The sequence below is a fragment of the Denticeps clupeoides genome, chromosome 11 (genome assembly GCF_900700375.1).
Source record: "Denticeps clupeoides chromosome 11, fDenClu1.1, whole genome shotgun sequence".
Classification (NCBI taxonomy): domain Eukaryota; kingdom Metazoa; phylum Chordata; class Actinopteri; order Clupeiformes; family Denticipitidae; genus Denticeps; species Denticeps clupeoides.
This window is the reverse complement of record NC_041717.1, coordinates 10096425-10119687: the sequence shown is the minus strand read 5'-3', so window position 1 is coordinate 10119687 and position 23263 is coordinate 10096425. Positions and strand designations below refer to the sequence as shown.

At 42.0% G+C, this 23263-nt stretch overlaps 1 protein-coding gene across 6 annotated transcripts in view; it reads right to left on the bottom strand.

Annotated features, from left to right (window-relative positions):
• The window catches only part of rapgef1a (Rap guanine nucleotide exchange factor (GEF) 1a), a 31842-nt gene extending 25569 nt beyond the window's left edge, over positions 1-6273 (bottom strand). For all 6 annotated transcript variants that reach the window (XM_028996195.1, XM_028996197.1, XM_028996198.1 and 3 more), the window contains exon 1: positions 6005-6273. In XM_028996195.1, the coding sequence (XP_028852028.1) occupies positions 6005-6032 (28 nt within the window). In that variant the 5' untranslated portion in view covers positions 6033-6273. The remainder of the gene's footprint in view (positions 1-6004) is intronic.
• Positions 6274-23263: the final 16990 nt, after the last annotated feature.

The following is a 23263-nucleotide window of genomic DNA, read 5'->3' as shown; positions in this document are numbered from 1 at the left end:
CAGCCTGGCTATTCTTCCTGGGATTCAAAATTATAGATTTAAACACAATAAACACAGAAATATGGCTACTTTTAAAACCAGCTCCATACCCAAAACACCACTACCTTGTATTTAGCATTATATTGGGGATTTTGTCTGGTAACTAAGCAGTAAAAACATTTCCACCATAACATTTTGTGGACAACTTCCTGATGTCCCAATGTATAGAAACAATTATGGTTTGCACACTCGCTTGTAGTAATATGTTTCCAAATAAGAAATTGTGCTGAAAATATATTTCTGCATTAAGAGGTGCTACTCAGACTTCAGGCACTAGCAGACGTGTTTCCTTCTGAATCACTACAACTCTGTGGTCACACTTAAACACAAATGACCTTTATGTCTAAAACAAAGCTTAACCAAAGAGCCTAAAGGTCAAGCAGAAAGGCAATTGTCACGGGAATGTGAAGTAAAATCCTTCCTGCCTGTGACATATTGATAGAGCACAAAAACCGTTATGGAATCAAAAGTGACGTCACAGCGTTATCTTTACATCCAAATGTTGGTGAGGGATGTATATAAAGCTATACAGCTGTAAGAATGACATGTTCCATTTCAATATGCAATTTCAATTTTACATTAATGGCAATTACCAGACACCTTTATCCCCCACCCCCGGGTCTTATGGTTCATGGGAGAGTAATATTTAGTAATACTGGCTATTAAGCATACTGAAATTACAAACGCAATTACTATATTTGATCAATGCAATCAAACATTTTTAATTGGGCCAAAATGCTACTACTGATTTTGCTAGACTGGGCACCATAATGCATTAAGCTGTTAATGAGAAAATTACAATCTTGTCAAGAGTTGCTGGAGAGAACTCTAGCCTCCACATTTATTTGTCCATCAGCCTCGAGAAGGACGGCAAACCTCTCTCTCTCTCTCACACACACACACACACACACACACACACACACACACACACACACACACACACACACACACACACACACACACACACACACACACACACACACACACACACACACACACACACACACACACACACACAATGATGTACCGAAGGCCAGATATGTCAGCACTGTAATTAACAATTGAATAAAGAGTGAGTCAGGGCTGTAATTAACATCTGCACCACAATGCGCGACAGCTGCCCAGATCCCCAGCCACACCCCTGCTTCACACACAAACATGCAAAGAGAGAAAAAACTGCTATCTTAGCGGGTCACTTAACTACTCCATGATGGCTTTAACTGTGAAAAGGCAAGGCTGGAAAGGCATAGATCACAGTTCCAGATTTATTCCCATCGATCTGCCTTCTGCAGCCAGCATTTCCTCTCACCAAGGTCTGGCCAGCAAGCCAATATTTCTTTCTTCAAATCCAGCAAGGTCTAACACAGTGAACATTAGGAAACCAAAGGACCTTGAATGTAGAATATCTTTTCTGCAAGGACTTTTCTGGCCTATCTTTGTCAGTTTAAAAACCTGAAGAAGAATTCATTCTGCTGGATTAGGGAGGGGATCCCTCCTGCAGCCACCGTTATTCAAGTTACTCATCCAGGATCATGTGATAAGACTGAAGTGTTTCAATGAGTGAATGGGAACATTAGGTATTCAGATTTAAATGAGAAAAGAAATAAAAAAGGCAGCCACTATAAAAAAGCCCCAGTGTGTGAGAGTAAAGGTTGAAACAGGCAAAGGATATCTGAAGGTAGAAGCATACTAGTCTTCATCCTTTATTCTCCTAATCCAAATTAGCATTTTGAAATCAGTCCTACTGAAAATCAGTCTGAGGTCACTGTATGTTTTAAACTGACTCTGCACTGATGGTTTTTGACCCTGGTGTCTTTGAATAAAACAAACCTCAGTCTGGAAAAAAAAAAAAAAAGCCTTCATCCAGCCTGCAGACTACTTGTGGTTTCCCTGCACATATTTATGAACAGATGCAGAATACCAATCGGTGCTTAAGATGAGAAGACGTGTCTGGCTGTATGACGCTCTGACCCGGCCAGCGCTTCGGATTATAAAACAAGTCATGGATTTGTTAGCTTGAAACATCTTCGACTGCTGGCACTCTGAAGCATGGATGCTAGCCAGTGCAGCCCTAAATTTAGCATTTAATTCCAAAAACATCTTGCCAACACCACCAGGTTTAAAAAACAAAACCCCCCCCAAAAAAAACAGTGAAACGGTGGAGGGGGGTGGCTGCTTTGAATGCTTAAAATGTTAGGCAATGTAGAGAATAATGGAGTCACAAATACATCTGTTACAAAACAAATCCTGTTAGAAATAAGCACATTCAATTTAGATTGCACAGTCATAACAAACAAATTGGCTGGTTCTGATGTTTTTGTTTAAATACTCATATTGTTCATATTGTTCTCAGTTTTTATTGTAAAATTTAAACATAATAATAAACCACAATATGGTCAATATCTCAGTATCCCTAGCTGACGGCCCTCAAGAAGGTTGACACAGTCTGGTATTGATGTTCCACCAATGGTGCATTCATTTTCTTTTAATTTAACATGTCCTCACTTGGACTGAGCTAACTGGATGACAACACCGTTCTGAAGGACTAATTTCAACAGGAGACTAAACCCGAATTTGATGCACTAAGCATAAAACACCAAAACCATAAGCGGCAGTTATTTCCATTTCATGTCCAAACATGCTATGTGTCCTACAGGGGTGACAAAAAAATAAGTGGACACCTACAACAGAATTTCCCCATACAGATCCTAACAAGTCCACAATTTATGTCTACAACAGCTGAAGTAGCAACCTTCTCTGTAGCATCCCTGAAAGACTGTCCTCATGATCAATTTAATCAATAATAAACCATTAGGCAAGAGCTTTTATTATAAAACAACAAGCCTGGTGTGATACACACACACACACACATTAGGGTTGCACGATATATATTGAAAAATTATCGTTAGTATACACGATATCTCCCTTGCACACGCTACATTAAATCCCCATAACACAGACATCCCGAACCCCAACAGAACACATTTACCCATAACATGGTTAATTATTTGCAGTCCCTGGGCGCGCCAGTCCCATAGGTGCGTATTTCACCCGCAAGGCATGCTGGTCCCAACTCATGGCCGGCCTCCGCAGACACACGACATATTGTATGTAAAAAACAGTATGCGAGGCGAGTAGAACGCGCTGTACTTCTGTGCGTGTGGACTGGACACCAACACCGGGCTGGAACCGGACGAGCTGAGCGGTGAATTCTGCAGTAGGCATTCGATGGACACTTCACTATCCCCATAAGGCAGCAGGAGAGGCGCCGTCATATTTGAAACATGGCTGGAAATTCAAATGTAGTACCTACTCAAATATTATTCGATTTCGGACGCAGAATTAATTTATGTGCCAAGCATTTGTGTGTCCATATTTGACCAATCGGATGGGCCCTTACTATCTTTATACCGGCCTCCCAAGTATGTGATATAATGCTATTGGCTAGACTGGGCTATGTAATGTTTACATGTTAATATAAATTTTTATTTATGTGAATGTAGACAATATGTTAGTGTTTCCACTACATACAAATTTACTTGAGGCCTGTACATTTTGTTTAATAGTATTTTAGTATTTCATTTTTGTTGAATATTTTTTATATATATATAAAATATGATTACAGACAGAATCACTTTCTGTTATGTAACTGGAGCAGGCAGCTGAAGAGCTTGAATAATTTCATGGCCTGCGATTAAGACTGTGCAAATTCACAAACTTCTTTTTTTATCATGTTTACTTTAAAGGTCCCCTATTATGAATTTGGGTGGTAGTAGCCTAGTGGGTAAGACACTCGCCTGTGAACCAGAAGACCCGGGTTCAAATCCCACTTACTGCCATTGTGTCCCTGAGCAAGACACTTAACCTTAAGTTGCTCCAGGAAGACTGTCCCTGTAACTACTGATTGTAAGTCGCTCTGGTTAAGGGCGTCTGATAAATGCTGTAAATGTAAATGATTTTTTTTTTTTTTGCTTTTGTATAGGTCCGAGTGGTCCCCTGATATTGTATCTGAAGTCTCTTTTCATTTCTTTACATCCAGTCACCGAGCAACTGCAACGCTTTGCACGTTATCAAGCCATGACAGTTGGTGGAGTTACATTTAAAGGGGAGGGGTGGGAAATTCTCTGGGTGGACAAAGCATGAAAAAGGGGGGGTCACCTTTCCCCTTATGACAACATAAGGGAATAAATTCCAGATCCAAGCGTCTGAGCTGCTGCTCTCTGAATGGTGAAGCAGAATGGCCAATGCACTCTTTATACATGCCACCATTTCTAGCCAGGAGAGGAACTCGTATTAAATGTTAAATAATCTCACAAAGTGAGATTTTCATGATAGGAGACCTTTAACACCAGTCTGAGTCTAGATCTAAATGGTTTTATTTCACCATCATTCTTTTCTACATACAGGTCGTATTCTTGGTAGTACTTAATACCAAACAGTATTGGTAGCCATGCATTCCCATGACTTCAACTGCAGAATGAGCAACATTACCCTCTCGCTTCATGACAGTGGTGGCCTAGCGGATAAGGGAGCAGACCTGTAATCAGAAGGTTGCCGGTTCGAGTCCAGAACTGCCAAAGTGACCCTGAGCACCGTCCCCAGGTGCCCGTCATGGCTGCCCACTGCTCACCAAGGGTGATGGTTACATACAGAGGACACATTTAGTTGTGTGCACATACCGTGTGCTGTGCTGCAGTGTTTCACAATGACAATCACTGCACTTTTGGAAGCCTTTATTCATGAAGCATGCACACATTTCTAAATATGTCCCTACAACCTACTCAACTTTTATTTGTAGTGCCTCTCAGGAGAATTAGCGAACGTCCAAGAGGGGAAACCCCTGAACAGGTGTAAACGCTTCCGGAAATATTGCTCACAGCCTCTTGCAAATGCACTTTTTACGCTACATTTTAAACTGGTATAAGCTATACCATAGCTGACAGTAGCAGTATAAGCCATTTTGTTGTGTCCAAGCATGCTCTCTTTTTACAAGACCTTAGCAACACCAAGGTTTACTCCACAGTGTAAACACAGAAGCAGCGGCACACTCCTCCGTTACTTTTTTTTTTAAACAGTGCCCAAAATCTACAAGTGATGCATACAAATACCAGCACCATCAAATCATACCAGCGCCCATATTTGGAAGCATTACACAGACTGGTCAAAACGCAAGAAGTGTCTCCTGCAGTGTCCATTTTTAAACATGACTGCTGCGGGCAAGTCCAGGTCACTACACACATTTCACCCCGTGGCACGGTGCAGCAAAAATCTACCACCATGCAAGACAAACTAAACTAAACTAAACTAAACTAAAGTTCTCGATTACATTTCAGGCGCGCCATTTAGAAGCCGGTTTAAAACCACTAGGAACAAAGTTACGCGGAAGCCTGGATGGCAGAATTAAAACAAACAAGTAAATGTCAAAATGCGAATTTAGATTCCAACAAAAAATCTTTATCGGCTGATGTTAAAGAGCCAAGTTCAAGAACCCCCTTCGGTTCCTAACAAGCTAGCGCTAACCAATACTGACTAGTTCCCCAGCCGGCCCACTAGTCGTACAGTCGCGTCTTTTTTTTTTTTTTTACATTTTATTTTACTGCTCGCTTATTAATAACCACGCGTTAGACGAAAGCGGTCAGAAATATTAGCTGGCTGTTCGTGTTGTGCCCGCAAGCCAACAGGGAGCTAGCCTTGTGGCTAAAGCTGGCTAGCATCACAGCGACAGAGCTAGCCGCGTTTCTGGCGACTAGCGAAGCCCAGCAGAAGAAGAAAGGATCTTCTTTTAGCCATTTGGGTTCTTTCCCCTTTTTCTCCACAATATCGTTTTTTCCTCCCTCTAAACGAGAACGGGCTTGTGAGCGAATAAGCGCCCCGATCCTCCCCGTCATGAGGCCCCGAAGCGCGTACACGGTCCGGGCAGCAATTTCGGGGTCTGAAAGGCTGCCCCGTGCCGTCCACGGCTCACCTTGCTTACTCTCTATCTTCCCCGACATGTCGGCGGCGGCGGCGGCGAAAAGATCCACGCGAGTCCACTGGTGCCCCGGCCACTCGTTACTCCCGCATCCTCGGCGGAGACCTGACGAGCCTCGGCGAGCCGCGAACCGTTCGCCCGTGTGGCCGAGCCGCTACGGCAGCGCTGCGCATTCAGACAGTTCCGCCCGCCCGGGTCCCGCTGCTCAACGGGGCTCCGGCGGGGACGCGGTGTCGCGCGGAGCGACGCGGCGCTGTGGGCAGCGCCACTCGGCGGACGGAATGAGGAACTGCCGGCCGCGGTAAACGTGCCCCGGGGTCACGTAAATCACCACACCGCTCTGCGGATTCTCCCGGGAGGGGTTGCGCGTGTTTGTTGCGTGGAACCGGAATTATATATCTGTGCAGTGGTACACTTTTACGCGAGACCTTACTCCACTGCACGTTTAGGTTTAACACCAAGAAATACATTAAAAGGTGTTGCCTCATCCTTTTCACCAATCCAGAACTCAGCTGCTGCTCTTCTTTTGTCTGGAGTTCCACATTTACATTTACAGCATTTATCAGACTCCCTTATCCAGAGCGACTTACAGTCAGTAGTTACAGGGACAGTCCCCCCCTGGAGCAACTTAGGGTTAAGTGTCTTGCTCAGGGACACAATGGTAGTAAGTGGGATTCAAACCCGGGTCTTCTGGTTCATAGGCGAGTGTGTTACCCATTAGGCTACTACCACCACTTGAGTTCCCCAAGGCTCTATTTAAGGCCCTATTTTAATTTTACTTTATATACTACCACTGGGGTCCATTTTGAGAAAACACAATATTTCTTTTCATTGCTACGCAGACGATGTCCAGATCTACATGCCATCAAAAGATATCAGTAATGATTCTATCCGGCCCCTCACTGAGTACTGGATGAATAAAAACCTTTTAAATCTAAATGACAAGATTGTTGTGATTCTATTCGGACATAACAATCTGGGTTTCGGACATAATTTTCTGGGTCCCTTGTCCCAATATGTCAAAACATCTGTACTAAATCTTGATGAGACCTTTGAAAGTGTTTTAAAATTTGATAAACAAGCGTGCTCAGTCATAAAGACAATGCGTTGTATTTGTTCTTAGCCGTCAATTTTTATGTACTCAACAGCTTGTACTGTTAAAGGTGCTCTATAAACAAACTTGAACCTGAAGAAACACAAGTTAGTGTGTTCAGTTTTTTATTAGACATACATGCTAAGTCCTGCTTCTCCTGGTCCTGGATTCATACTCACAATTTTGGAGGTCTGAGACCACGTTGCCACCACACAACCACACAGCACCAAATTAATTATGTTGTTGAAAAATACAAATGTCCATTATAGTAAAGAATAATGTGTGTAATGTGAATAATGTGTGTGAGTGTGTAAGACTTTCATGGGTAGATATGTCCAAGCAACCATGTACAAGAAGATATATAAATCAACAAAAGCATAGATAGCAACATTGTAATATGTGAAACACCCAAATAGCCCATACGTCAATGGGTTAGACAACAACAAAGGTGATGTTTGAAACTTAATGTGTGCGTGACAATGACAGTTAACTATTATTTAGGAATTTTGAAACGCAATACTCTAAGAAGATTAAATATATATTTTTTTTTACTGATAATTCAAGCATTGGGAAAACTTCCATGAGAGTGTTTAAGCAGGGAAGACAGAAACCCCGGCAGAATGCTCTTGCTTCTCAAACATAAAGTTGAAACAGTATTTAGCTTGAACAGCTAAAAACAATTTGGCTTTTTTTGTAAAAAAGAATGGTTACAGCACCATCTTGATATAATGAGCGAACACTAGATGGCGCCCTTAACCACCACTGAAGGTGTCTGAATGCAAGCGTCGCAAGTACGTTTTGCTTGACTCAGATAAAAAACCAGGCCAAGGTGTTGACCCAGTCAATACTGTATGACAGTGGGGTCTGAGAACAAATTGCAAAGCAATTTGTCAATAAGGACAAGGGCAGTGGTATGGACTTTCTATGTTGTGGCATAATGGAGATTGGTATTGTAGATCACCGATGGCAGACATCTGAGAGCAAAAAATAAAATAAACACAAATAAAGACAGAGATTATAAATAAAACTTGTTTTTTTTAAAGAGGAAGTAAGTAGAGTAACCACATCTCACTAATACAATAGCCCCATTACATTTCAGCTTTAAAATCTAGACTTATTAAAACACATATTAAAATGAAGAGAAGAGAGCTGGTTACTGATTCTACCCACCGAGGCTACAACCAGACAGTGTCAAATGTCACCACCAATCAAACAGTTACAATTCATTATACGGCCATCAAAAGCATGAACCGAGAGCAATCATTAAAATGTGCTTCGTTTGACTTCTGTGTCTTCTGGCTGCTCATGGATGTCTTTTTCTCAGGAAAAACCTGGAAAGAAAATAATTAAATGTCCAACTAAAATTGTCAAGAACAAATACAATTGAAATATGCAAACACAGTTTGAGCTATTATATTGATCAAATACACATATAATATGTGCATTTATGTTTGGTGTCTTCATTATTTTGTTGTTGATGTATGTATGAAGTCATGTAAATTCATCAAAATTTTTGTAAATCCTAATATAAATCCAAACTAACATGGTACCGTTTGTAGCCTGCAATGTCTGCTTATTATGTCAGATTACATAAAGAAATCATTGCTCTGATTTAGAGGAGAAACAAAGGTACGATTTAGCGCCCTCTAATGGTCATAATATAAAGGTGCTCAACCAGCCACACGTTTCGATTCAAGGTGATTTTATGCTGGACATACACAAAACTTTGTATTTAGTCCTTGATGTATTCCACAAAGACAGGCAGATAGACATAGAGATATAGAGCGGAGACAAAAATACCACATTTTTGAGAGACCTCAATAAATCACGGAAAACATTTCCATTTTTCACCTTTGATGTGACATAGAATTTAAATCAAACAAATCTATAAAACAAATGCAAAAGTGTCCACATCCTTGAAGGTGGGCATTTTCTTTTTAAATCCTATGATATATATTAGATGAACAGAAAAAAAACTGCTGCTTTGGAACTTTCCGCTACTCTGAAACACAAGACAAGATGCCCGAACTCAAAGGTTGCTTTCGCGCACTGCAGTGGGACTATGTCTGTCAAAGCAAATAGACAGCTGGCCCAAACCACTCATCCATCAACTGCTGCCACGTCCACTTTGCACATCCTGATAACGGGGGAATTAAGAACAAGCCCAGAGATCGATACATTATTTAAGAGGCAGCATGCAGATTGGTAATGAAAATTAATGAGCGCCTGCCTCCCTCTCTCTCTCTCTCTCTCTCTCTCTCTCTCTCTCTCTCTCTCTCTCTCTCTCTCGCTCTGGCTCACTCTCCCTCATCCCTCCCTGGTGATTGCTGACAAATTCTCTAGAAAATGTTGCTACAGCTCTAAGGCCTAGACGATGCTCTGCCATTTATTTTGGAAAAAAGCCTGGACTAGTGTTCCATAAAAGACCAAAAGCAGGGTGAGGCACCCACCTAATTTCACCCTTTTGTCAATGTGGGTCAGAGGGGTCAATGTGTTTCACTCTGGGTGACAAATGCAGTGATTAAGTGAAAACTTTCAGAAGCTCCTTGACACAACAGCTCTACCTAGGAAGCATGTGAGTAATGTTAACTACACTAAAAAGACACAAATTTTCCCCAGTGGGAGAGCACTGTTCCAGGCGCACACTTTTTACGACCTTGGCGAAGTGTACCGGGGAGGTCACCATACTAAACGGGCTTCTCCCCTGGGGTGGGAAGAAGATAAAAGAATGTGTGCTTTAAGGCAGATTAAGCAGGATTTGATGGGCAACAGCGGAGCGCGGCTTCTGGCAGCAGACTGCAAGACGGAGGCGAGCAGACGTGGGGGCAGGCGAGTAGCAGATCCGTCCGAACGCCTCGTTTACGGGCGAGGCACTGGGAGCAAGCACCAAGGCGTGGCCTTCAAAGGCAGCTCTTTAGCTTCCTGGCTCCTGATTAATTGAGGATAATGAAGATCTCTGAGAGCGGGCCGTACAGATGTATTATTTATTGGCCGTGTAAAAGGGAAGACGCATCTTTGTATGTGCAGCAAATATGATGTCTACAGAACGCAGCTTGCTGAGCGATGGGTTAAAAATTACTCACATTAAAGAATAATGAGAGAACAAATGTCTCGGTTTGCTGCATTGCTGCCCCAGAAAGGATCGTAAACTATACTGTCCATGACAAGGGCATTATTTTGAACGGTTTCATGTCTTCACAACACGTCTTCTGTGTCCCAAAACATCTTTATGTCCCAATAACACATAACACATGCACTTGAGGTGACATTGGCTTTATTTGCACCCCTGTTGTAATGCTCCTTTGCTTTATAGATGAGATGCATTTGGCCAGGGGATTTGATCTAAAAGTTTCAGCATCATGCTCATACCATAAACGACTTTAAACTTTGTGCCCGGCTTTCTTGGAAAAAGCAAAGACATGGGATGGAGTTGTCAAAAAAAAAAAAAAAAAAAAAAAAAGGAAAACACACGCGGCCATAATTTCAGTCCAGACACCCACGCTCACAAGCATCTCATTTCTCTAAGAAGTCACTGTCAGCAACTGAGTGGGAGGCATTTTCAGATCAAACCCTGATGGGTCTGAAGTCACACTTGAGCACGTCTTGAGGCACTGACCTATTTCACCTCTCCTTCATTTTCAGAAATGTAAGTATTCAATCAATCGTTACGTGCAGCCAGGTATTAAAAATCAGTGTACTGTAACATTATTGAACGCTATTGCACAGGTACCTAGCGCTAAATATGTATTTGTACGAGGTGGCTTTAAATATGGAAAAGAAATCCGCCTGAAAGATATTCAAATAGATTTCCCTTCAAAAGGAATTTCTAATATCTGCTCCTCATTTGAATGCATGGAATAGCGCAGATTTTCTCTCTCTCCGCTTACATACTGAGGAGGTCCGTGACAGCAAGAGCAATGTTACCCAAGTAATGAGAATAGCCAGGATAAATATTCACACATTAATATTGAAAAAAGATATGACGCAGCACTTTTGTCCTAATGAACATGGCTGGCTTCTTGTGCAAAGTAGCACTCTTAAGTGGGACAAACATGACTTTTGCGCTAAAGATACAGACTTGGTTGATTCATTAAATCTCATCAGGATCTCATCACCCTGATTAACAAATATTAAGCAACAATTAAATGTTGCTTCTGGTCAGTTTGTAAGAGTATTTGTCCTTCAAATGACAGAAATGTAATAAATTACATTCAGGCATCATTAATTAAACTGCCCCTGGTGTGAGGATCACAACGAGGAGCTCCTCTCTAATGAACGTTGGACTTTCATGCGTGCACTTAAACACACACACACACACACACACACACACACACGCATACACATTAGGGACAGTAATTCACAAAACATCAGTATGTATCCTTGACAAGGTCACTTAACCCTCGAGTTCACTAATGTATGCAGCAATCTTAAGATCTGGGATTGATTGGGACGTGCTCTTCACAGAGCTCTACCTCACCTTTGTGCATCTCAGCACACAAATTATTTCAGTTTCTGCAAAAGTACCCACTCGCATTGGCAAACAGCACACACACATCAGCCAACAAGCCCGTTGGACCCATAGGAGATTGAAAAGAAATGATATATTAATGACGCATTTGTTATTTATTACATGTTCCATTATTGCAGCGCCGTGGAAAAGTGCGGCACAAACAGATTCATAGGGCCAAGGTGGTTCTCAGCAACCTTAAGAATTCATCTGTAGCTCAATGTCAGCCTAATGTCCTGTGCAAAAAAAAAAAAGATTCTGACTCAGCAAAGTTTTCCCAACATTTTCCGTCGGCTGTTTGAAGCCCGGCTTTCCCTGTTCCTGACAGCCCAAGCCGTTCTTGGGGTTACAGATTAGTCTGTAATGGAACCTGAGGGCCAACCTCTCCTGCTTTAACAGATCTACGATTAAAACCAACAGCGCTATGCAATTTCATTTAAAAAGCGGAAAGACGCGCGGCGTACAGTTGCCTGGCAGGGACCGGTTTTTCCTGTGCTGTTTTTATTTGGGGATCTTTCCCCGAGATTAATTCCTCGCCTTTTCTTCTCCCGCCTGTCAGTTCAGGGATTAAAGTCATTTTTTGTGCTCTCCAGGAGATGGCCCTGTGTGGAAAATAGATTGAGTTACACCATTTTCCTGAGAGGTTTTTAAAAAAGGATTAATGCTTCGCCCTGGAACTATCAATGCGTGCCCGGGACTATCGCACTTACAGAATTGGCCCAGGCCCATGCCCTTGGGCTTAAATAACAGGAACTTCATATATCAAAGCGAATGAAACCTGTATTTGGGTTCCAGGGGTTCTGAGACATGACCGGCATGATGGGGCACGTACTCAGGTGCGGAGGGCAAGGGTCAAGTGGCACGACCCGCGCCCAGAGTGGGGCGAGTTTCCTAAAGATGAAAGAAAGACGGTCCTCACACCCACATCTTTCTTCACTCACTGTGCGTTTGAACCCGGGGCCAATCTCTCAGGTTCTCACGGCACTCTCAAGGTCCAGCCCGCTGCATCCCACATTGATTGGCTGATTAAGCACAAATTGATCAGCGGGCACTCATTAGCATCCTGTTAGCGATGACCTATACCTACCGAGCTGCACCGCGCTCTGACTCAAATGGATTAACAAGCACAACAATTCTGCCAGGGACAGGAAATCAGTGAACACTTGTCAGAAAGCCTGAAATCAATAAAATTCACATCATAAACCCCCAGCGGACCCGCAACAGCACTTTTGCGGCAGCAGCACAACACAAACACACATTTTCATATTTGCATTTAATTACAGGAATGGCTTGTTTCTGGCCTTGTCACTGGTCCCTGTTCAAAATCCAAATCGGCCAGCTGGACCACAACAAACCTGTGGTGATCTTTTGTAATTTGGTGGAAAATAAGAACTTTTTATTATTCTGTCAGAATAGTGACATGTGTAGGTTTTAGGAATACATAGTGGATTACGGTCAGACTGTTTAGACACTGGCCCTGAAACTACAACGATATTATTAGGGGTGTGTATGTAAATGTCAATAAGAGCTACATGTATAATTGAACCCTTTTATAATCAATATAAATATCTAGGACACAAAGGTAACCACTCAACCTGAAGGAACGGTAACAGCAGCTGCTTAAATATAAAATCCACATCACAATTTTTATGTTACTTTTCTTTACTCTTTGCTTGCATCAGTGAAGTGACGCTTATTACAAAACACAACATTTAGCTAAATTTCGTATCAAGAGTGATAACGCAATTATGAGTTACAGGAATAATCTCCTTGGAGCACCTCAAAGTTAAGTGTCTTGGGCTTCGAACTGTGACTTTATGATCACTTGGCTCATAGATGAGTTTGCAGTCGGCAAGGCTACTGCCATTTATGATATGTATTGTAATAATGATACAATCTGACACTATCTAGGTCTTTACAGCAGAGTGGAGAAACCACTATAGCGGAGTGGTTACATTGCAATGACAGATGTGACCAGGGTTTGAATCTCAGCTTCTTTAATTTGAAGGGGCAATGATGGCCTAGCAGGTAAGGAAACTGACCTGTTGATGCTGACCCGCCAAGGTGCCACTGAGCACCGTCCCCACACACTGCTCCCCGGGCGCCTGTCATGGCTGCGCACTGCTCACTAAGGGTGATGGTAAAAAGCAGAGGACATATTTCGTTGTGTCACCGTGTGCTGTGCTGCAGTGTATCACAATGACAATCACTTCACTTTCACTATATGCTGTTTTATTCATAAGGGTTCTGTTTGAAAAAGTAGTACTTCTATGGGCCAAGCAGAGTCTGTATGATTCTATAAAGGATGGTGACACTGTTTGAAATGTCACTCAAAACCCAGGATTGATCTGCCACAACATGATGCTCACAGTGATTATATAACACAGAACAGACAGACAACTCTGTCCCTTCGCAGTTTCCAGTAAAACCTTTGTAAAATTCTGATTATAAATGACATGGTGAAGACATGAAGAACAAATTTACCATCTCTGCTGTCTATTATTCCGGTAAAATGTTAACTACAGTAATTACAGCCATTGTGGATTGAAATGACCATGTCAAGTTCATCCTCAAATTCAACTGCTGAAATTATGAGAAATGTCTAGTACTGTCTTCATTTAAGATTGTGTGGTAATGAATGTAATGAATGGTTGTCATTGTGAAACACTGCAGCACAGCACATGGTGACACAACAAAATGTGTCCTCTGCGTTTAACCCATCACCTTAGGGAGCAGTGGGCAGCCATGAAAGGTGCCCGGGGAGCAGTGTGTGGGGACAGTGCTTTGCTCAGTGGCACCTCAGTGGCACCTTGGTGATTCAGAATTCAAACCGGCAACCTTGCGATTATGGGTTTGTTTCCATGTGGCAGGTGTGGTCTCACACCTGCGAGGTGTCAATCCTGCCTCTAGGTGTGTCTGTGTGGAGTTGCATGCTCTCACAATGTTGGTACTGGGTTTTCTCCAGGTTCTCCAGTTTCCTCCCGTCAACCAAGGGCATGTTGAGTGAGTGAGTGAGTGAGTAGGTGAATGGTAATGTATGCACCCTTCTGGGCAAGTTCAACTCCAAGATTTTATTTATTTAAGGGTGGTAGTGGTAGTAGCCTAGTGGGTAACACACTCGCCTATGAACCAGAAGACCCAGGTTCGAATCGAACTTACTACCATTGTGTCCCTGAGCAAGACACTTAACCCTAAATTGCTCCAGGGGGGGACTGTCCCTGTAACTACTGATTGTAAGTCGCTCTGGATAAGGGCGCCTGATAAATGCTATAAAATGTAAAAATGTAAAAAAATTTATGTAGAGCATTTTATGCAACATTGATAGAGCAATACAATAAACAAATAAATTCATAAAACAAACAAGACAAATACAATAAATGAAATTTGCAATGATTAAATTATTTGTTAAAAAAGAAACAAAGGAATCAAATGAAAATACAATAAAATAAAATACAATATGCAATTAAGAGAACGCTAATCAGATTTCTTTTAAGGTTTTTAACTCCCTCAGATCCTCTGGCAGGCAGTTCAAAGGTCACTTAATGCTGCCTCCCCATATCCCATTGCCTGTACTCTACAAATAATTAAAAGGTAAGAAAAAACATGTTTGGTATGTATTCTTGACCACTTAGTCGTTTAAAAACCATTAAATGGACCTAAAGTGCATGTAAGAAGCAAACGGCCAAATGAGCAGAGCTCTGTATTGATCTGAATATCACTGTCATTGTTTAGATCTGCTGATAGGCTATCAAGTTACTGCACAGCATCACAAAGGCAGGACCGTCGCTCGATTTCCACAGAGCCCTAGAAGCTGCACGTCTCCGTATTCATGCTGCAATTTGTCGTGCAGGAGACAAATCTGAGGAAAGCAGCACTGATGACCGAAGATCACTCGACCATCTGTTGATCATGGGATCCAATGCCAGCAATAAGTGACACTTAAAATGCCGGGAAGGAAAGAAACGTCTCTGCTGCAAATAACTGTGTGTTAATTTCTTAAAAAAGGGGAGTGGCGAGGTGGACTGACATTATCTTATAGCTGAAAAAGGCCCAAGGGCCTACTTACAGTTAATTTGCATAGATTTAATAAAACTGAATCGCAGAGAGAACAAGGGAACCGGAGCTGATATTTTCATTCCCTGATGTCATGAATTTTTTAATATGACAAGAGGTCCAGCAGGTCAGCGCATCTCGCTGTGTTTCATTTTTGCTTGTTTTATTCAGGTAATACTCTCTAACGCGGATGAGTTGCTGTCTTTGGTATGGTCTGCTCTCTGGAATTAAAATATTGATCATTATCTGTGATGTGAATCAATTCATGCCACCTCTGATGACGTCTGATTTCCTACATGGCGACAACGATCCCGAGAATGAATTACGAGCGCAAACACATGCAAACTTTGGTCTTCGCAGGAGTATAGGACCATCTGCGTCGGGATGTGGCTCACTGCTATTTCTGTTTGTCCAAAACTGAATCATAGTGACTCTTGTCACCATCCCTGGTGGCTGGCAGCCGCCAGAGCCAAGCACACGCGCATAATGGTGCAATTCGCATCCAACAGTCATCGCCCTGAAGCCTCAGCGTCTTCTGATGGTGCACAAAGAGGCAGCAGACTTGCGCCAGCTTCGTCAGAGAGTCAATGAGTTCAAGGAAAAATGTGGAGATGTGAGGATCTGAGGCGTTTTGTGGCGCACGTTGGTGTAAATGCCCCCTCCTCGCAGTGAAGCGGATGGGCCTGAAGCGGCGTGAAGCCGAGGACTCAGCTCTCACAGGTACAGTGGTATCTCGGAGCGAGCGAGCGAGCGAGCGCAGTACTAGTCGGGGGATCTGAAAGAGGAGCTGCGAACAGATGGAACGTGGATGTGGCCTCCACTTCTGAGGACGGTACCGATGTAAGCACCTCCTACATAAGCCCGGGGCTGTTTGGATGGAGCCTTTCCAGCTCGTTCCTGGCACCAAGCGGAGCTCATCACCATCTGTCTCCCAGGACAACGACCTCGCAACACAGTCTTCTATTGCTGTTTCGCCGCCCCAGTGCTCAATAATGAAGGCAAACAGAAAGGCAGATTAATAAGCCTCTGTTTTAATGCATAGGAACTTTCGAGGGGCTTTGCTGAATATGACCTTGGGCCAAATTCTTTTGTTCATTTACTGCTTCTCTTTCAAAGTTTCACATCTATTTCATTTGGCAGATGAACGCACTCTAATTTCCCAGCCAAAAATATTCACTGTTTCAGATTAAAGCTCATTTTATTCTGTAATTACCGCAAGCAAGTGTACATGCAGAATCCTGTTAAAATATAATAAATGGCAAAAGTGTATAGGAATTCCTTTTTTAATTTTCTTCTGCTTGTTCTGAGAAGCATCCCACAAAATGGGATTCACGCTAATGGTGAAGGTGATAATTGACAACAACAGACCCCCGCTGTGAACCTGAATCCAATGAATAAGATGAATATAATGAAGGTGGATTCGCTTAGGACCCCTTCACACTTAATTCTGTCCTCATTACCCAAAAGACCCATTAAATACCCAACCAAACCACCTATAGATTTATATATATGTCTTTTTCCAGAATCAGCATCTACAAAGTAATTTGGTCGGATCCCTTACGGTTCTGACAGTTCAGAGAAAGGTCAAGTCCAGAGAACAAGCCGGTTTATCCACTGCAACTCCGCACACACAAGAATTACATCATCCAATCCCTGCACAAAGCAGGTAATCACTGCTGCACTAGTGATACGATTATGTTCCATTTATAAATTAGTCACTGAGGACAAAAGGAGGACAAAAATATGTACAAGTGATGTCAGTCCATCTCTGTGTGTGTCGACGGAGACACACATTTTACACACAGGGACAGTGTAAGGCTGCCAGACTGTGTCTCTGGTCTGTGGGAGGAAACCTGTCCAACTCAGACATGGCTGTTTAGTCATGTTCTGCAGAAACGCTGCCAGCTGAACTTCTCCGGTTCCTGGAGCTCAGCGAGAAAACTTCCAGACTGCTTCGGAGCGGTGGCTCTTTTTGCAACTATTGAAAGACAAAATTATTCTGACTGCATGTGAAAAATATACATTGTGACAATGAATGATCTTTTGTTTCTTTAGTCCAAATTAAAGTTGATCTGCCCCACCACCAGACTATTATTTCACTTAATTATTATTCTATTCTTCAGAAATACTGAGATCTGTGAGATTCAGAATTCCTTACATTAGACATGAGATATTATAGAAATTTAACACTTGACAATTATGAATAGTAATATTATATTTTAGCTCATTGCTTGTAAATGATCTCGCTTTGCCTTCTTGAGATTTCATCTTCTGATATGACACTTCCTTAACACTTCCTACGAAGGAAAAACAGTCTACCATTAACCATGTCCTATTAATCTCTTTACTAGAGCAATATTCTGAAACAAATGTGTTGGATTTTGCAATATTTTGTGATACACAGCTTAGCACAGCACACAATGCAGATACCCATCACCCTTAGTGAGCATGTGCAGCCATGAAAGGCATCCAGGGAGGAGTGTGTGGGGATGGTACCTTGCCAAAGGGGACCTCAGTGGCACCCTGACAGGAATTGGACCTGCGACCCTTTGGTCACAAGTCTGCTTCCTTAACTGCAAGGCCACCACAGCTTATAGCGTTTATCCTGTTTATTTTACATACAGACTGTGTGAATGATAAACCTGATATTCTGGTTTTGTCTCATGATAAATCATCAATTAAATTAATGATTTAGAAGGAAAGTGATGACATATGGATTCCAATACGGGCTCTAATATGGACTCCAATTCTTAAAAAAAAAACATACTGCACTGACAGTGTCCATGCAGACCAACTCACACATAAGTCTCTGACTTTCTTTCACACCCACAGGACATCCTGCTGTGATCTGTGGGCTTCACACTCACACAGCCTCCTGCCCGCCCAGACCCCTTCCCCTCTCGTGTCCTTTCAGACTGACACCGTCAAATGGGGAGAGGGACACAGCGCCAACACTACTTGTTATCAATCATTAGTATGGGTCGGGAGCAGTAATTAGGTGTTCAGGGGGGAAATATGTGTTAGCGGGGGTGACAAGAAGCAGATAATGAGGACACAGTCCTAGGAGGGTGTCACAGCAGGACAGTTCACACACAAAAAGAGGGGAGAAAGAGAACAGAGGGCAATAATAGGCGAAGGAAAAATAAAAACAGCGCAAATGAACAACTGGAAGCAGAAATAGGCGAGGCTGGGGAGAAAAAATTGGAATGGCAGTTTTAATTGAAACAGCATACGGCACGGTCCATTGTTTAAACTATAGCATGGTGAGGGTGCCCGGGTGCACATTCCTTCTGTAAAAGGAAATAGAAAAAATGTGTACCCTATGTGTGCCACAGCACAGTAGGGTTGTACTGTGGCCTTTAATGGTGGCTTTCAGGTTTCCTTTCATCACATTTACCCTTCAAGTTAGCCTTCCATCTTAAACTAAGTAAGGGCACACATTTCCAAATACATTTAAATTTTATTCTCTTATGGAGGCAATGTTCTACAGTAATGATTGTTGACTGAAAAAAATGTCTAAAGTGCAACTTCAACTCATTGGAAGAAATGGAGGTATACACTCTTTTCAAGCCTGAGTCAGACAAATAATTTGTTTTGGTGGAGAAGCCTGGCCTCAGATCAGCAAAAAACATAAAAATATATAAATCAGTACAAAACGTTTGTTTTATGTTTTCATGAATCAATTTAATTGCATCAAGAAACAACTAAATCATCACAATGAATTTGTTGGTCTGTGGCATTCAGATGTGTGCTGCCACCTTGGAATAAAGACCAAAGGGTCATAAGGTAATTTCCCAACTAAATGAAATCCATCTTTTTACATAGAGATGGACTGTTGTGAAAGGAGAACCATGTCATCATAGAAAACTCAGCCCAAGGGCAGAACATCTGAGCCTACATGCTAAATGTAATTATTCATAAGTGTTCAAGCAGGAAATAATAACGTTCGTGCAAGGTCACTCACAAGAAAGCCTCTCCTCTGTTTAAAAAGGTCAAGTCAACCCTGAGTTCCATACTGCAGCAAAATAATCTTGAGACGAGTGGAACAGCTAAAGTTTGGCCAACAGTACAATGACTCTTCAGGCCGTGGGATGAGACTTGAATCAGTGAAATGAAGCCGTGTTGTAAAGAGTGGGGAAAAAAAATCCTAATGATGTAAGATGTGAAAATGATGTCTTCTAACTGATTCTAACGGTGGTTAGAAGTGTTTTCTGCATGTTGGCTCATCAAAACAAACGAAACCGAAGACACAGGAATATGAAATACCACACGTGAGGTTATGTAATAAACAACAACAAAGATTAATCAAACGGAGGCAAATAGTTGAACCTTTGAGGCTCTTCGAAACAGCCCTGAAGGTTTATTCATTACACTTTCTCATTGTTTTTTATAAGGAAGTGCCTGTAATGCAAACAAAGCATCTTTTGATGATAAATAGTGAACAAAGCAGTCAGGAAGGTAAAATTGGCAACTCGAACATTCTTCACTTTCTCCTGCTATAACGATACTAAATGTGTGTCTTGCATTGGATTCTTCAAAATGACTCCAACTGACACAAAGATGGAACCAAACCGGTAGTGTAAATATTCTCATTTTAACAAATGCTAATGGAAATTTCTGTGACCTATAAAAGGTAGACATTTCATTAGATGCACAGCTGAGGTGGGCATCTGCATTGGCTTGATATACCTAATGCTAGAGGCTGGTTAAGATCACTGCTGATACATAATCCATACCTTTTTGGCATTGGAAAAGGGTATAATCAATTTTGCATTCACTTTTTTTCCCTTTCACAGACAAATCTGCATTATGGCCAACCACCTGCTCAGTCGTACACAAAAAGAGCCATGAAATCTGAGGAAGTGATCAGTCCTAATCTGCATTGTTTGCAGTGGGATTTGTGATGATTAAGCTCCTGCGCATAAAAGCCTGTACAAATGAAACTGATATTAGAGAGATACTGGTTTAGTCCTAAGTAATCAGAATCACGCACGCTGTCGGCCGTGGAACAAAAAACATTTTTCTCGCAGGTGTATGATGTCATGATTTGACTGCCAGCAGTTTAGTAGTATTGTTCTGATGTGAGCAAAGTCGACGTGTTACCTTTACCAGAGGTGTTAAACGGGTGAAGCTGAGTTTTCTATGCTGCTGAATTAGCAACTAATTTAGTAGCGAATATCTTCCAGCTTCATGCCACATGACTACCATCTGCAAAGTTTGAACGTATCGAGGTGGAAAATCTTTCAGCCTCAGGTAGAGCATAACAGACACTTCAGACGTTCTCCTGAGTGGGATCTGAAGGTGAGATCATTTTCAGGGCAGATCAAATAACTCATAAAAATATTCTGCTCCTTGAACTTTCCAAAGTAAAAGTAAAAGTTGGTCTGAACTCAATAGCTACATACTTAAAAGATCAGACTTTGAAAGAAGCACAGATGAGTCACTAAATACATTTCCACAGTTTTCAGTTACCATTGTGGTCACTATTAAAGTGAAAGTGAAGTGAAACACTGCAGCACAGCACACGGTGACACAACAAAATGTGTCCTCTGCTTTTAACCCATCACCCTTGGTGAGCAGAGGGCAGCCATGACAGGCGCCAGCAGTGTGTGGGGATGGTGGCTTGGGATTTGAGGCCACCGCTGCCCCTGGCCCCTAACCATCTCGTATCCTTGTGTCCAGACTGAATGTTTGTTAATCTGGCAGCTAAATAATTAAAAATTAATGCAAATGTAAATGGATCAGTCAATTGGTCTTATGAAATTTTCATACTTTAGCACAAATCCTTTAGTGAGAAATACTGTAATGTATTTCTCATTACAGTAAAGGGCAAAAGTCTGAAAAAGGACAGGTAAACATTCTGAATAATTTATTTCTTTGATCACTGAGGCAACAGACAACTTATTGGCTTGAAAATGACACACAAGTGGACAGAAGAGACGTATACAAACAAAAATATAAAAAAATCTCAAATTGCACTTAATTGATTACATAAATACCAGATTTGACAACAGTTAAAAATGTACATTAACAGAACACGAGAATTACAGCAAGCATATCAATGCACATCAATGCACACACCTCCCGGGGGCTTTGAAATAGCCTGTTTTATAAAGATTGATTTTCCCGACTGTTCAGGATTAACTGGTCTTGTTCAGGAAAATAACTACTCCTTCATGCGCATTACAGGCAATTGCATGTCTTTCATACGACCCTTGAGAAAACAAAGTGCTGGTCTTGCTCATAGTTTCTGATTTCCTTCTGTGGGCTGAAAGGCCGCAGTGGCCCCTCCAGAATGACAATGCGCGTCTATTGACCTCCCTCAACCCTTCACAATCATTGTATCGAGTCAAAGGAGATACCGAGGTCCAAAGTCACGAATTTAACATTTAGCAAACATTGCATTTATTGACTCAGCATTAAAAGTCTCCTACTTACGGTCTACAGTAATTGACTCACGTTGTGAACACAAAGTAAATGCTCAATATTCTCTGGTGGTTGGTTCCTCACTCTTACACAAGTTAAGCTTATTCTGAAAAAAAGTAAAAACTTTCACAAAGCAAACAAGATTGCAGTCATTTATTAAAAAAAAAAAACTACTTTGTACCCTGCAAGAGGACAACATACAAAGATGAGGAATGTGCAAAAAAACATTTTAAATGGTGCCCTATAAAAAGAATGCAGAACTGAAAATGATTATCAGGCAAACCGGTCGGGATTTATTTTTTGCACTCTGCTTTATTCTTTGCTCAGTACTTCTGTAGTATTTAATTTTGTAGACACACATATTGGTCCAGTAGGCAAAATTATTCTTTGAGTGGAGTGCAGATTTAGAAGAACACAACATGTGCACCGAGGGAAGAAAAACGGATAGATGAAAAGTGATATCATAGCACCTTAATTTTGTTCTTTATTCCGTTTAAAAAACAAAATGTACACAATGAGTTTGTAAAAAGAAGCATCTGAGGGGACAGGTTCAATAAGGTCATGTGACGTGCTAAAAACAGTGGAGGCCACTTTGGACATCTCCCAAGCTGCCTTCCATCCTCCAGTTTACATAATCACATTCCCTACATTTTCCCTACTCCCTGTTACGTCCCTGGACGTACGCTCCCACGTGTTCTGTGTGGTTGGCTGTGTTTTTGTGTCCTGTCTCTTTTAGGTTTATTTCTTGAGAGGAGTTGAAGCCAACCAGCTCCACCTACCATCTGCCTGTTGGTCACCTCCACCTATATAAAGAGACTTTGGGTGATGTTCGGGAGGTCCCCAGGGTCTGCTAGGCCCTTACTCTTTTGGGAGGTCCCCAGGGTCCACGGAGATCTGCATGGAGCTCCGTTGTGGATCTCATTCGTGTTTCTTGTTGCTTTGTGTGATAGGCCCCTTTGTTGTTAGCCTGTTAGCTTTATGTGCCCTTTTTGTTAACTTAGTTTTTTTTTTTTTGTGAAGTGATTGTCACATGTGATACACAGCAGCACAGCACATGAAATTTGCCCTCTGCATTTAACCCATCACCCTGAGTGAGCAGTGGGCAGCCATGACAGGCGCCCGGGGAGCAGTGTGTGGGAACGGTGTTTTGCTCAGTGGCACCTCAGTGGTACCT